At 30.2% G+C, this 15,989-nt stretch overlaps 2 protein-coding genes across 2 annotated transcripts; one reads left to right on the top strand and one right to left on the bottom strand.

Annotated features, from left to right (window-relative positions):
* Positions 1-5,963: 5,963 nt before the first annotated feature.
* On the top strand, positions 5,964-6,693 carry LOC114720072 (uncharacterized). Its single transcript, XM_028905681.1, has 2 exons — positions 5,964-6,117; positions 6,221-6,693. The coding sequence occupies exons 1-2, from the start codon at positions 5,964-5,966 to the stop codon at positions 6,691-6,693; spliced, it is 627 nt and encodes a 208-aa protein (XP_028761514.1).
* Positions 6,694-11,102: 4,409 nt separating this feature from the next.
* LOC114720015 (uncharacterized) lies at positions 11,103-13,012 on the bottom strand. Its single transcript, XM_028905601.1, has one exon. It carries the CDS (start codon positions 12,667-12,669, stop codon positions 11,452-11,454), a length of 1,218 nt encoding a protein of 405 aa, XP_028761434.1. The 5' UTR covers positions 12,670-13,012; the 3' UTR covers positions 11,103-11,451.
* Between the last annotated feature and the right edge of the window lie 2,977 nt (positions 13,013-15,989).

Here is a 15,989-nt window from a genome sequence, read left to right as displayed (position 1 = left end):
CAAGGAAAAGTGTGATACATTTTTCTTGATTCACAATGTCTTATATTTATTAAAAAATGACTGCATTATTTTTGAGGAGATCATAATTATTATACTGAAGGACCAAACATAAATTAATTAGTCAGAAAGTCTTTACATTGATCATTTATATAGCGTAAATTTACTGGTCAAATTATGAGCATTTACCATTTACGTAATACAAATATATGACTAAAAATATTGGTAATATTGTTTGCCGCTTTAAAAAATAAATTTACAAGTGAAAACAATGAGATTATTATGAACACAAAAATTTGTGAATTTAGCCTTTATGTATGGTTCTCCCTTAATCTTAATTGCTCCACTCTATCTCTTTAACATCCTATATTTGGTATAATTTAAATTTTTACATTGATATCTAAACTCTTTTATTATGAAAATTTTTTTTGCTAATAATATAACTTAACTAAATTAAAATTATATTTTAGGTGGCTGAAAACAATAACCTAACAAATAGGAAAAGCTTATATTTTGAACCAGAGAGAGTATATATTAATAGCAAGATTTAAACTCATGTTATGTATGCATGGATGGATGTTAAATTTGAACAAGAAGAAAAAGAAAAAGAAAAAAGACGTAAAGACAGAAGAGATAATGAGTAATAAAAATGATGAAATTTCAACTTGAATCGATTGAGTTTTAGAAATCAACATGAATGATCAGACAGTTAATTCTGACATGTTCTATTTGTCTTTTTGTGTATGTGTTTCATAATCTCAAGTTATCCTATTTGATTTTGACTGGTAGCTTTTATATATATATATATATATATATATTTGCATGCGCATTAGTTTTAGGGTTAGATGCATTTTGTTTATTTATCATCCAAGAATTGTTATATAAGTGATATATATATATATATATATATATCTCTCTCTCTCTCTCTCTAAGGGAACAATCATGACAACACAAGAAACTAAGTGAATGAGGAGTTCATTCGGACTCACATTACAAGTTGCAGAAACTGGCGATATTTTTCCATAACACAATTAATTAAGTCCTTGAATGATAAAAATCGAATCACCTTTTGCTTTTAGTCCAAGCATGAATGTGTGTGTGTGCTTGTGTGTGAAATTGCTCTTTCCTTACCCAGAAAAAATATATCGTTGATATAATTAAACTTGAAAGCACCACCACATTGGTTGGGTGATGGGTAATTATTTAAAATGAAACATATTACCTACTGACAGGGACAAGAGACCAAAGCTTTTTCCCCACATTTTAGTGATTGGCGTCTTTTAAAAATCCTGAGTTAAAGGGAAACAAATATGAATCCCTTGAATAACTTTATAAGGAAATAGACAATGACTTGTATGTCAATATTGAAAAGACAGAGATATTTATTGTAAAATTAGTTCAAATTAGTTATTTCTTATAGAGTATTAAAATTGCCCTCAATAAAAGTCATTAATTGGCTAAGAAGAATTATAGTTTTTAGATAGGGATATTAGGTTCAAAAAAGTAATGCTTTGTATAAAACATATTGGAGGTCTTCATAATAAGAACAAGCTAAGAGGAAGTGATTATTTAATATTTAGTAGTACTACATGAGATGCAAGTAATATATATATATATATATATATATATAATTAGAGAGGTGAACCATCTAATATGATTATTTTTTTGAATAATGTTTGAGTCTCTCAACCTTTTATTAAAAAGAAATTGATTTTCTTTCACTTAGTTAGGGTCTGCATGGCATGAGTGAAATGAAAGAGAGGAAAGGAGAAGGAAAATTCTAATAAGTTTGATTTTAAAAACTAAAGAAGTTGAATTAAAAATTTTTAATTAATTTTTTTACTCTTTGATCTTTCTAAATCAAACTCATTAAAATTTTGTCACCCCTCCATTTCCCTCCTTTGACCAAACCAAGGGTTAATCCATATTTTTTTTTGGGCCAGCTTTCACCTAGTCTAATTACTATATTTTTTATGTATTGAGTATCATAATGCTTCTCATGTAGAATTCACAATGGGAAAATCCTACCAAACCTGATATATATATATAGTCTTAAAAAAGAAAACAAATTTTTCCAGCTATATCAAGAGTTTTTTTTTGATAGAGGTGGAAAGAATTAGTCTTTTTTTTTTTACTAGGCATATGATCCAATAAGAAGTAATTTTGTTTGAAGCGCTATTGGGTACTAAATATAAACACCTCTCTCATTAGGGTTAGAATTTAAACTTTGACTCATCACTCTGTGGGAGATTAACTTTTTTTGCTGGACCTAGCATTTATTGGTAATAGGAGTTCTAATGAGCACCAAGTATATTGGATTGGGCCATTCACATAATTGGGCCAAGCTTCCTAAATGAGCAGCAGATCGGCCTTGGAATCCACATATCTATTCCGATAAAAACAGAAAAACTAAAATAAACCATGGAAATGCCCCATAATGAAATTCAAATTTACTTCATGAAGCTGAAAAAATTAATAAATAATATTATAATATTTATTTTAATATAATTTTTAATAGTATACTTGAATATGGATCCACAATAATGAAAAAAAGAGAGAGAGGTTAAAAAGTATAAATTTATAGTGGTTTTATACTGCCATTAGATTTTTGTTTACCATCATATATTAATTATGAAAATTTATGAAAAATTTTATTTTTTTAAATTATAATTTTCACAACAGATCGGCCTTGGAATCCACATATCTATTCCGATAAAAACAGAAAAACTAAAATAAACCGTAGAAATGCCCCATAATGAAATTCAAATTTACTTCATGAAGCTGAAAAAATTAATAAATAATATTATAATATTGATCTTAATATAATGTTTAATGGTATACTTGAATATGGATCCACAATAATTTAAAAAAAAAAGAGAGATTAAAAAGCATAAATTTATAGTGGTTTTATACTGCCATTAGATTTTTGTTTACCATCATATATTATTTATGAAAATTTATGAAAAATTTTAGTTTTTTTAAATTATAGTTTCCAAAAATAATTAATATGAAAATCATAATCACCTATCATTATTTATTTACTAGTAATCAAAAGAAGGGTCATTTTTAACTTTTTGCTATTTATTTTTTTGGGTAGAGATGGAAATAGGCTAGGTTGGCTAGGCTTTAGCTAAGTAGGCCTGGGCCTATAATAGATATATGAAGTATGAGCTTGGGACTAAACTTGCATATAGGCTTTTACTAGGTCTGAACCTGAGCCTTTAAAGGACCTGATAAGGCCTGAAGCCTGTTTAAATGTCTACTTAAAATGTAGGCTTTTAAATGGGTTTAAAAATCTATGCCTTCAAATTCATATATAACACTTCAAACCTATTTAAAAACCTATGTTATGTCTTAAAAGTTTAAAATCCATTCTCACTTGTAATATAAGAGTCTAGCAAGAAAAAGAAAAGAATTCATAGTGACAACAGTTGTCAGATCAAGTAGAAATTAGAAAAACCAATCATCTATTGACTAAATAGATATATTTTTTAAAGATTAACCAAGCACAACAACTAGCATATAAAATTGGATTTTACTTCGTTTGGTTTTTTTACATAAATTGGGCAAAGTCTTCCCACTGAGATTATAATATTTTATTTAGGTATCATTAAAATAAACTTACAACAATTGTTATGCTTTAGCAAACAACAAAAATTAGGGCAGTGGAAGTAAGCTAACCTTGTCATAGTGAGCGATAGGAAAAAAGAGAGGTAGAGGTGAATGACTAATTAATGAAAAGGGGTTGATCTTATATAGGAATGTTATGATATGAAACCTAGGGTCAAACTAAAGTTTGTAATTTTATAAATAATTTATAAAATTGATTTATATTATATAATATATAATAACACAAATTTAATTTAAAAAAACTAAATAGGTCAAGACTGTAGGCTTGTACACACTGTCTTATGAAATTAAGCCTAGCCTGTTTGCTTAAATAGGCCTAGAAATATGCCTGGATATGAATCTAGCCTATTTACTAAATAGACCAAGTAAGGCTTTATGTAAGTTAGGCAGTAGACCCCTGATAAAGGCCTAACATATTTCCATTGGGTGAGAGCCAGCTGATTTTGTCAAATTGGTGTCTAAGGGGACTTTTCTAGTTTACAAAATTGTTAATTGAGAAAATCTAAAAATCGAGTAGTAAATAGTAGTGATAAGTTTATAATTAATTTAAGCAATCTACGGGTCAATTTTTTAGGCTTTTATTAAATTATAAACTGAAATTCATTTTTATTATTCTATATTATGCTTTTAAATAACAAAATAGTAAATTTTTTTAATATTTAAATTATTTTTTCTACACATACAAAATTTTATGAGATATCTTATCAAACATCATATGTTAATAATCTGCTGATTTAAATACTTTATTTTTTTATACACCCCATGTAATATATAAGTGCTACCCGTTCCATTCATATTGAATATTTTGTTATTAATAAAGAATTGGTTATCTTTTTTTTTTTTAAAAAAAAAAATATATACAATAAAGAATTGGTTATCTATGTTCATAGAGACACATGTTATAAAACTAAAGAAAGAGTAAAAAATAAAATAAGAAAATAAGAGAGAATAGAAGACAGGGGTATTTCTTATTCCATTTAAGGTTGCTAAATACATTATACATAACATCTATTTATAGGCACAACTTTACAATTACATAATAATAGGAGATAATTGTAGGATAAAGAGATAATGAGATATATTAGAGATTATAGGAGATATAGAAGATAATAAGAGATATATAGATATTCACAAAAATATTATTATATCTATAACAACACAAACATCGTCTTTTTTCTTTTGAAAACAAAGGAACGGATATAACATACAAGAGAGAAACTGAACTCTATCTAATTTTATTTTCTTGTTTTACTCCCTTCGTTTCTTTTATAAGCATCTAATTAATGATAACTTTACATAAATTAATAAAATTAGTTAAAACAATAAGTTATTTTGTTTGTAAAATATCAAAATTACCCTCAATAAAAGTCATTAATCAGAGGAGTTTGATTAATTAGCTCAGAAGTTTTATAATTAGTTAAGGATATGGGCGGAAAAAAATTAATGTTCTAAACAAAAAATGTTATATTTTAAAACACGGCTTCCTCAGTAGAACGAGTTTTGGTGCTCATCACTGTAATGAGATCTAAATCATTCAAAATCAGTTTTAATGATCTAGAATTAAAATTTTCAACTATTAATTTTTAAACAAAAAATTCATTTTTTTTTTAAAAACTTATACTTAAGAGATTACATTTATTTTGGATTATGTACTTATTAAAAGAAAAATGTTTTTTAGAAAAACAAAAATATTAAATATTAAATCTCGACCGTCTATATTAAATTTGAATAGTTGAGATTTGATAAGTATCATGGTGCTCAGTATCTTTCTTTTTGGAATGTATAGGGGGTGTTTGGTAATCTTCAAACCATGATTTCAGAAGCACTTTTCAGCAAAATGAGACAAATTCCTCCACATATTTACTTCGTAAACCGTAAAAGCATTTCTAAAATCATAGTTTGGTTTCTATCTAAACACCCCCATAGTCACATTGATATAGAAATTTTGAAAAAGCCTGTGGAGTCACAGTAATCTAATGTTACACGTTTCCATGTCTCAAAGAGCAATCGGTGGATTCCAACCCGATGCATGATGCAACACCCAACCCAGCAGGCCAACACGAATTAAGATAACATTATAGTAGCACAAAAGCAGAATAATATATCATATTAAAAGCTGTGATATATTATTATAGTAATATGAATACTACACAGGAGGAAGAAATGAATCTGTACTTGGCTTTATCCTTTTCTCAATCCTTAATCCAACTATATATATAAACTGTAGCAGCTGGAATAATCGATACTTTTGAGAAAATCCTCGTCCTTTTGACATTCTTCTATATATATATATATATATATATATATATATCAGTGGACTTCAATTCCATAAAATAATGGAATTAGGGTTAGATCTCAAGATCACCAAAACCAGACACGACATGACCTCCATTGTTTCTAACCTTCATTTCGCCCAAGACAGTAAAGGAGGATATGTCTTCTTCTTTAAAGAAACTGATACCAACTTCATCCTTCATGCCCATCTCAAAGGTAGGTCTCATGATGATTAATTTTCTTTTCTCTTACTTTAATTTCTTTAATTCTTTTTTTTTTTAATCGATAAAGTAGACATTGTGAAGATTTATGCATGCAGGGTATAAGAGAAGGAACATTGAGATCAAGATTAATGAAGATGGGAGTGAGCTGTGGGTGAGTGGAGAGAAGACAGTGGATGAAATGACGGTAATGCCCTTGAAGATGAAGAAAGAGGAGGAGATGAACATGAGAGAGTTCACAAGGATGTTTAAAATCCCAGAAGGGGTGGTCTTGGATGGGATCAAAGCAATATACGACGAAGATGAATGGAAGTTGACGATTGTGATGCCTAAAATGGCGAAGGGATTTCTTAGTAGGGTTGGGATTAAAGAACCAGAAGATCCAAGTGAAGTAGATGAGAAGAAAGAAGAGTTTGAAGAAGAGGAAGAGGAAGAGGAAGAGGAAGCTCTAATGAAGAAGAAGCGTCAAAAACAAAGGAGGCCATGTTTTCCTTTGATGCTCGGAGGATCCGCTTTTCTTTTGTCTCTTATATTATTTGCTATACGCTTTATCAGATTCAAACACAAATAACTTCATAATTCAAACATTCTAAGCCTTCTTCTTCTTCTTAACGTTCTTAATTCTATACCGAGATAGAGAGTCATATAGAAGAATGAAATTATATGAATCCAATGTATTTTACCTACCTAATCTCATTCACTTTTGGATTTTACATCTATTAAAATTAAAAACCATTAAAAATGAAAAAATAAAATAACATTAAACATTTTTTAAGAACAACAAACTGGGCAATGAGCATGCACAAATTAAGTGATAAGTTTGTTTTATAATGGATTGAAAAATATTTTTGCCCTTAAAGTATTCTTAGGGGAATATTGAACATTCTAAAGGGTTAATATCGTTGTGTTGACAGGTTAATCCAAGTCATGATTAAAGAACACTTTCATTAGCCCAAGAACATAAGTTAATATTTATACTCCTGTGCCTCCAATATTTAAGCAATGTGGCATTTGTTTTTTTTTTTGACACACCCACACTATAACTACAATACATTGTTCTCATAATTTACATTCATTTTGATTTAGTCTCAGGTACTTGAAAGTCTTGTTTTTGGTTTCTTACATTTATTTCATTTGAAACATTAGTCCTTTTATTTTTAAAAAGACGTGGATCAAGAGTCAACAACCGTTAATCATTAACACAGTTTTTTTTTTTTTTTTTGGGTTTATGTGGATTCCGACGGAGCAACTGAGATGGCAAAACATCTTCCTCTCTACCTTCTCTCACTCCTTTCTTACTGCTCTCTCCCCTCCGTTCCCTCCCTCCTGGGATTAAGAATTGTCTTTGAAATTCACACACACAGACACACAATCATTACTATTTATGGAAACATTCTCTTTAATTTGTTGGCATGCTTCATTCCACAAAACTTTAACGTTAAAGTATATATTTAGTTTTTTAATTTTTATGCAAGATTTTAGTTTAGTCCATTAACTTTAAAAAACATATTTTTAGTTTTTTTAACTTTAAAATTGTCAGTTATAAATGACAATTTTTTTTATAACAATCGTAGTTATTTTGAAAATTAAAATTAATTTGTTAAAATTTGAAAATATTTTATTAACATTCAAGATCTCAATATCATTATTCTTTTGTTAACAGTACTAAGGTTAAATAAATAAAAATATACTTTTAAAAATTAAGAGAATAAATTAAAATTTTATGTAAGATTAAAGGATAGTTATAATTTAAACCTAATCATCCATCAAGCCCAGAATCCCCCTTTTCATTTATTAATTAGTGATGAGTTGAGCCCAAACACCCAAATGGGGGCAGTCCCGATGGGCATATAAAGCACGATTTATTGGGTCTCACACAATTTGTTGCGATATTTGCACCAACACATTGATGTGTTCTTGATTGGTGGCGCGGTATGAAAGGAATTGCTGTCCCAGCCACCATCAGCAATATTTGTAGAGCCATGTTCTCACATAAAACCGGGGAGAGAGAGGGAGAGAGAGAGAGAGAGCAGTTTCTGCAGAAAGAGTTGAACAGGTTCCAATGATTTGCGACACTTCGGACGTTGATGCAGGGGAGGAACGCCATTAAATGATTAGTTGTTTAATAAATCCACATGGCACTTATTGATCGGAGAATTGGATCTACTGGATGTAAGACACTGGAGGTAAGTTTTCTCCTATTAATTATACTACCTCTGGTTATTAATATAAGATCTTATTTGACTTTTATTTTGGTCCTAAATATAAGAACCCAATTCATTTTGTCTCTCATATTTATCTAAATTTTTCCAAGATAGTCGTTCTAATAATAGTAGTTCTAACTAATAAATTAGATTAGCAAGAATATTTAGAAAAAACAACACATATTTATAACAAACAACGAACTTAACTTATTTTCTTAATCTACTCAAATTAGTCAACTAGCTCTTATATTTAGGACCGGAAGTAATGGCTTTTAAGTTGCAACATACATATCAAGTTGCTAAATTATCATTATTATTATTCTATGATTAATTTCCCTTATCCTATTTCTTTGGATGATACTTCTCAAGTGCTAGATATAAAACTTATTTTATAGTACTATTTATATTATAAAATAAATTTTATACTTAGTATCGAAGAAGTACTAAATATTCAGAAGACAGAGAATTGGATGATGGCAAACACGTTCTGCGACCTTTCGGACCTGTCGGCATATGTGTGTGTGTAGCCGGTCATGACGATGAATCCGGACCTTGCTTTATCTACATGGCAATATCTGCCCATCTGCATAAGGATTTAATTAAAAAAATTTATAAGGGCTTGATTCAAAATTTGGTTAAATTATTAGGATTTCCATATTAATTTTCCTTGAGAAATATATAAAGACTGTACGTTAATTTCAACTCAAATGATAAAAAAGGGCAAAGGATTTGAAGGTATATGGGGTCTAGAATTTGAAATATAATTTGGGCACGAATGCAACAAATACGTGGCACGGCGACGGGATCGTTGATGGTATTATAGTTAAATAGAAATAAATCACTGACAGAATTTTTAACTTGCTAATCGATCCTAAGTTGAAATAGGCCATCTTTAAGATTAGTGATGGAATTTGATCTTAGTAATGAAAAATTTTTGTTGCTAATTTACTATTCTTTGCGATGACTTTTAGAGATTAACGTCAACATATTAATAAATTAAAAATGTAAAAATAACTAACAAATTTTAAACGGCATGATTTAGTTCCATGCAAATAGCCATTATTACTCACTCTAATTCCGCACATTAACATTTTGTTTTCGAGACCTTTTCAAGAGAGAAAGATATATGTAAGTATCACTGAAATATGAGAATTCTGAAATGGTCCCTTAAAATGGATTAATTCCAATGAAGTATTATGTTCCGTTTGGTATGAAGCACTGACAATGAAGAATAGAAATTGGGATTGTAATTGAGAAAAATTATTAAAATAGTATTTCATATGAATAATTGCTTGCTATATCAGATTAGTCAAATCCATATATGTGGGATTGAAAAATACCAGGGGAGAAGTTGTATTCTCCAATCATACCTTTATGGGTTTGCTTAATTCCATATAACAAGCAATCTCTTATATTAAATACTCTTTTAATGGATTTTCTCAATCCTAACCTCAATTCTTATATCTAATTTTTAATGCTTCCTACCAAACGGGACCTTAAGGGATTACTCTCATTAATTTTTTTTTGTCAAACAACCTAGCTCAGTAGATTTAGTTATCACCATATTAGTATTTAAATGGCTATAAATGTACTAGCAGTATTTAAAGACAGCATAACATGAGAAATAGGACCAATTCACATAACAACCACTACATTCTAACACAAATCTGAACATCACATGACAGAACCCCCCAACTTATTCTAACTAACTGCTACAAAAACCTCAATTTTCTTCCCCATTTGTCACCTCAAGACAATGGAACTTCTTTTTTTCCCCTTCCGTCGCCTTCTTATAGCAAAAACTTTTGGTGAGTCAGATTCCGAGGACTAACCCAAGAGACCTAAGTAACGGGACTAACTTTGGTCGGCATGTGTTGAACTATTTTATCTTTTATAAAGTGCACGTCTATAATAGCTGATCTAAACCTTAACTTCCTATAAGGGATGGGAGTTGGGCTAACCTTTGGATACTTTGCAGTGTGTATTATCCCAATGCAAGTTTATTTCTTTACTCTACAATGCAAAACGTGGTCTTTCAGCTCCTTCAAATGAAAGAATCAAGCCTATGTTGCATTGAGCTGGAAAGAAATAGTTTGGTTGTAAAGCAAAAAATTTCTGCAGACGCCACATGTGCAAGCAAGATTGTACGGGGATAGATTATATAAATAAAAAAAGAACAGATAATGAAAGATTTGCAGAATTGACTGATTTTTGTGCATGGAAAAACATGTATAGTTTTATCCAAAATGGCAAATACCTCAAAAGCTTTAATTAAAAGGATTTTTTTTAATCAAGAATACATTAATTTGTCACCAAGAAGTTTGGCTCATGTCACTTTACAAATCTACTCAATTTTAGTTGGAAATAGGCCTCTTTATTGACTTGATTGGAAAGTCACAAATTAGCAACCCAATCAAATCATCAATGGAATTGCACAATGTTCAGTTGGAAAATTCTCACTGATGGTGTAAAGGGCGAATTCTGAATTTTCCCATGTGATTTCCCATTTTTTGGTAGAGCATTTCAGAATGAAAACAGACTCTTGAATACAATGTCAATAAAGTTGACAACACTGACTAAGTTATGACAAACTTTTTGTTAGATCATTTTTCCCAACAGAAATTGTAGGGACAAGAATAAAGAAAGAAAATGCTTGACTAATATCAATGTTATTCAAACATCAATTTACAGAAGAGCAAAACAAAAGTAATATAGGAACCAAAAGTAAATTGCAACTTGCACATATATTCATGGACAAAATCAACTACAACGAGGATGAAGCAATATACTGAGAAATTTCATTACTATATCAGCATGACAAGGCAAAAGCCAAACAAGGGTGAAAGACAAGTAGAATGGACATCAAATGACTACTTCAAATATCCTAAAATCTATACATTTTAGGAGTTTTCAGATACGAGAAACCTCCCCCTCCCCCTTCCCGTTATTGGCATATTTCTCATTTTGAATAATCTTGCTTCACAGTCTTCATCCCTTCCTTTTTTCTTCTATTGTTTACCTCATCATATTTACCTTTTGCAGCTCCTTGGAAGCAAAATCAGGATATTGCTTCCACTTGCATTTTTTAAAGACCCGGACCAAATGATGAGTACAAGATGTTGCTCTCAAGATTCATGATGGTTTGGCCTACCTAGAGCGTCAAGCCTCTCGGTTTGGCTTTGCACAATGTTCTGAAATACCTCCCTCACATGGCGCTCCAAGGGGTCGAGTCCATCTTTCAAAGCTTCACAAACCTGTGAAACCTCCTGCACTCTCTGTCTGATCTCCCCTTCTTTCTCCTCCGTCAATGGGAAATGTACCGAAGCAGCCAATTCATTCATCACCCTAGTACATTTCTCAATTTGATGAATCTCTTTTAGCAAACCACAAGAGTTTCTCCTCTCCCTCTTCCTGGACTCATCCATAATCCATTCATTCATCGACAGTAATGGAGCTGCCCATGAAAAACTCCTAGGAATAGAAAAATGAACCAGGAGTCCACGGTCTTGACATGGAATAGCCGCAACAAGGGTCCACATTACAAATAGAAGAATCGAGTTCATAGTAAAAATGACCACTGCTAGTCCATTAGAAGCCACAACATCATTTCCTCTTGGAGGATTCAAGTTGTTCCCAATTGCTTGAAGCTGCCTTGCAGCAGACCAATTGCGAGAGACACTCCATGAAAGGGTTCGAAAAGGACCTGTAGAAAGATGGCTATGATTATGATGATGATGATCCCTGCCAACAGGGTTGCGGCTGAAGGATCGGTTTCTTTGTGCTGGAGATGCATTAGAATCTTTATCATCAAGCATCCCAGTTGCCAATTCATTGAGGGCCTTCTTGGCACGACGAAATTGGCCCTCACCAATACTCTTCTGATTGTCAAACGCACAGGGAACAATCTCCAATAGCTTCTGCCACTGCCGAAGCTGATCAATCCCATCTCGTATCGCATTACACACATCTAGAGCTTTCACACTCCGCTCAAAGAAATCACTCATCATCCGATCAACCGGAGGTTTAAGCACTAGAGCTCTATAATTATGAAGAATATACCTAAATTCCTCGTGAAGGTAGATAAAGGAATCAAGTAACTTCCGTATCCATGAAAGGGAAAGCAAATCATCCCGGCCTACCGAAGAGAGATCCAAAAATTTGTCACTGACCTGTTTCTGAAATGACTCAAGTTCTTGCTCCAAATTAGAGTTTCGATACTGAGGCGTAGCTGACCCTTCCATTGAATGAACTTGAACGGGATCACGACGAAGACTCAGAAGCGCGCGGCCAAAATGAGCTAAAGAAGGAGACGAACTTTGAAATTCCGTCGCAGGCATCTTCATCTAGGCACCGAAATCACGAAGCTCTCTCTTCACGACTGTATCACACACTATTTCCCCCAATTTCCCAGACCCATTTTTTGCAATTGAATCTCTCAAAGTCAGGCCAAAAAAAAAATTGAATCTCTCAAATTGATTTCTTTTTTCTCTCTCTTGTTCCTTTTTCTCCCCTTCAACCTCCAAGCAGAAAAATTTTTCGTTTCAATTTGTACACAGTATACCCAGAAACGTAACGCAATTAGATTTTGAACCCACAAGAATTGAACACTAAGCGGAAAAATCGAACCCCCATTTTTTTTGGAACAATTAAAAAAAGTTTAGAAGTCAGAGAGAAATTCAGACAGGAGGGAACAAGAGAGGAATGAGGAAAAATGAGAGGAACAGAGCTCTTAACGGGGAAGGAGAGGAATTATATTTGCAGGCAATTTGGACGGACCGCGTTTCATGGTGGTTGGAAAAAGAAAAAGCAAAAAAAGCAAAATAAATACGTAAATAAATAAAAATAAATGATTAATAATTATTTTCCTATTTATAAGTTACTTGTAACTTGTAAGAAAAAAAATTTTATTCCTAAATATAAGATATTTGTAGAATAATTAATAAATTTTTCTAATTTTATTTTTATTAACTTAATAAATGACACAGAGAGAGAACATAATAAATGCGAGGAAATATAAAATATATTTTTAACATTCTTTCTTTAATAAGATAAAGGTTATAAAATTATCAATTTAATGTATTTTTGGAATTATGAGTTTGAGATACGGATAATAAGAATAGATCCGTATAAGTAATAATTTGATCTCAATTGTCAATTGTCAATTCTAAAGTCACAACTTCTTTTGACCAAAAAACCAAAAAGAAGTCTCAACTTCTTGGTCCCGCACACAGGTGAATAAAAAGGATGTGTGAGGGTGACTCTTTCTTACACGCCCCGCACAAACACGTCTTAGACACGATTCCTAAGATTTTGAAGAAAATTACATGCAAGGACCAAATGCTTCCTTGCCATAAAATTTAAAAAATTATAATTCCTTTCAAAACACAAGTTCTTAGTAAGCTGATGTTTTTTGTCCCACAAAATATTACACCCTCCTATTCTAAATATTTGAATTAGTTAAAAGGTTTGAGTTGATTTTAAATATAATATTTAATTAAATTCATCTTTTTTTATATATTAATTGCACACATATATATATCTACAAGTCATAAATATTACTCGCTCCGATCCTTAATATAAAAGCTAGTTGACTAATTTAAGTAGATTAAGAAAGTTTGTTAAGTTAGTTATTTATAATAATCATGTGTTGTCTTTGGCAGAATATTTTTGCTAGTGATGTGTATTAGCTATAACTATCATTCAATAGAATCTTTAACATGTGCAATTACTATAAAAATTACTTTAAATAAATAAATAAATAAATAAAAGAGAGATTGAGATTTTGTATTTAGGACTAAATTAAAAGTCAAAAGCTCTCATATTAAGGATCGGAAGTAGTATATTTGAAAATTACGCAAGAGTCCTGTATTGATTTATGATGCTTCAATATATTAGATTGATTTTAACCTTTATGGGAAGAACTACTTTAAAGAAAGTTATTTTAAATTATAACTTTTCAAACGATGATAATAACTTTCGAAATTATAATCAAGGAATAATTCTAAGAAATTATATCTAAAGACTAAAATTTTAAAATTATCACTGACGGACATAAAAATACCATAAGTTTTCATGATTAATTTTCTTACAAAATAAACAATTTAAAAGGTTGCTATTAAATTTTTAAACATTACTTTCAATTCCTTCAAAGTAATTTTCTTAGAAATAAGCAATTATTTTCTTAATTCAGTAATATATTTCTAAAATGTTATTAATAACTTTATGTTTTAAAAATAAGTACAGTTGTCATTAGCAATTACAGATAAAAAATACTCCATCTGGTTTAAAATATAAGATAAATTTTATTTATTTATGTTTATCAAGAAAATAGTCAAAATCAATTTAAAACAATAAATACGCAAAAGATGTATTTTTTTTCAAAATATAACCTTATTAATAAAGAGAATAAGTAAAATATCTAATAAATGAATCAAAGAGAAAAGAGAATATATGCTAAGGATAAAATTGAAAAAAAAACTTATTAAATACTTAAGTGAAAGTGAATGTCATCTAATTTAAAAAATGAAGTCTTTTTAACAAAACTTATCTCATATTTTGAACGAAGTACAGTTTTAGATATCATTTCATACGAAGTAATTATAGTTTTCAAAATTTTAATAGAAAATCCTCTTGACTTGGGGCCCCGAATGTGTGATGGATTCCGAGTCAGCTACGTAGATCACATGAATATGTACAGACGGGATCATAGCCATGACTCATGTCATTTCAATTGGAAGATTCATTGGGTCTAAATTAAATGGAATTGTATATGATCACAGAAGGTTATAAAACTTTATCATCAAATATTTAAGGATAAAGATATAATTTTAATCCTAACGGTACAAATTTATCCCGACTTTTTTAGTGGTACAATTTTACCTCTAATCTCAGAGGTAAAAATGCACATCAGAAGTAAAATTGCACACTAAAATAGATCAGTAGTAAAATTATATTTAACAAATAAGATTAGGATTAAAATTACACATTTAGCTAATGATGCTACATTCTCAACATTCAAATTGAAATCTTTTGACTGCGTTAATAGAAAACTTACCAATAAAATATACTTAAACACATTTCTTCTTCATGAGGACGTTACAATTGATAGATGGATTTAGGGTGTGTTTAGTTTAGTTTAAAATAAGTTTTTTTTTTTCAGATTTTGTGAGATAAGATTCCCATCACATATTTAATTATATATTATAGTGTAAAATTACTTAAAACAAATTAAAGGTTAAGTTACATGCAATGTTCTAAATTATTCTTTTAGTAATATTCAGTATCTCAAAATAATTTTTTAGTGCAATTTTGTTCTTAAAAATATTTTTCACAGTAGTAACAATTACTCTAAATTTAAAATATTAAGTATTGCTAAAAAAATATTTGTGGTTACTAGATGTACTAAAATTACCTTAAAATAATTTTTAACAATCAAAATATTAATTATTATTGAAAAATATTTTACAGTGATAAATAAATAAAAAATTAATTTAGAGAATTGAAAAAAATATTTTAATTTCCCTTAACTCAAAAACCAATCTGAACAAGAATACTTGGCTTGGTTGGGTGTTAGGGAGTTAGGGAATTGCAACCAGGAGTGTGTCATGTGGAGGAACAGCTTGATCTCATGGCACGTGACGATGGGCCTGATGACGTGGACAAA

Source organism: Neltuma alba, unplaced genomic scaffold, assembly GCF_004799145.2.
Source record: "Neltuma alba isolate B1F8T4 unplaced genomic scaffold, ASM479914v2 tig00002207_pilon, whole genome shotgun sequence".
Taxonomy (NCBI): Eukaryota; Viridiplantae; Streptophyta; class Magnoliopsida; order Fabales; family Fabaceae; genus Neltuma; species Neltuma alba.
This window is presented reverse-complemented; position numbering and strand designations above follow the sequence as displayed.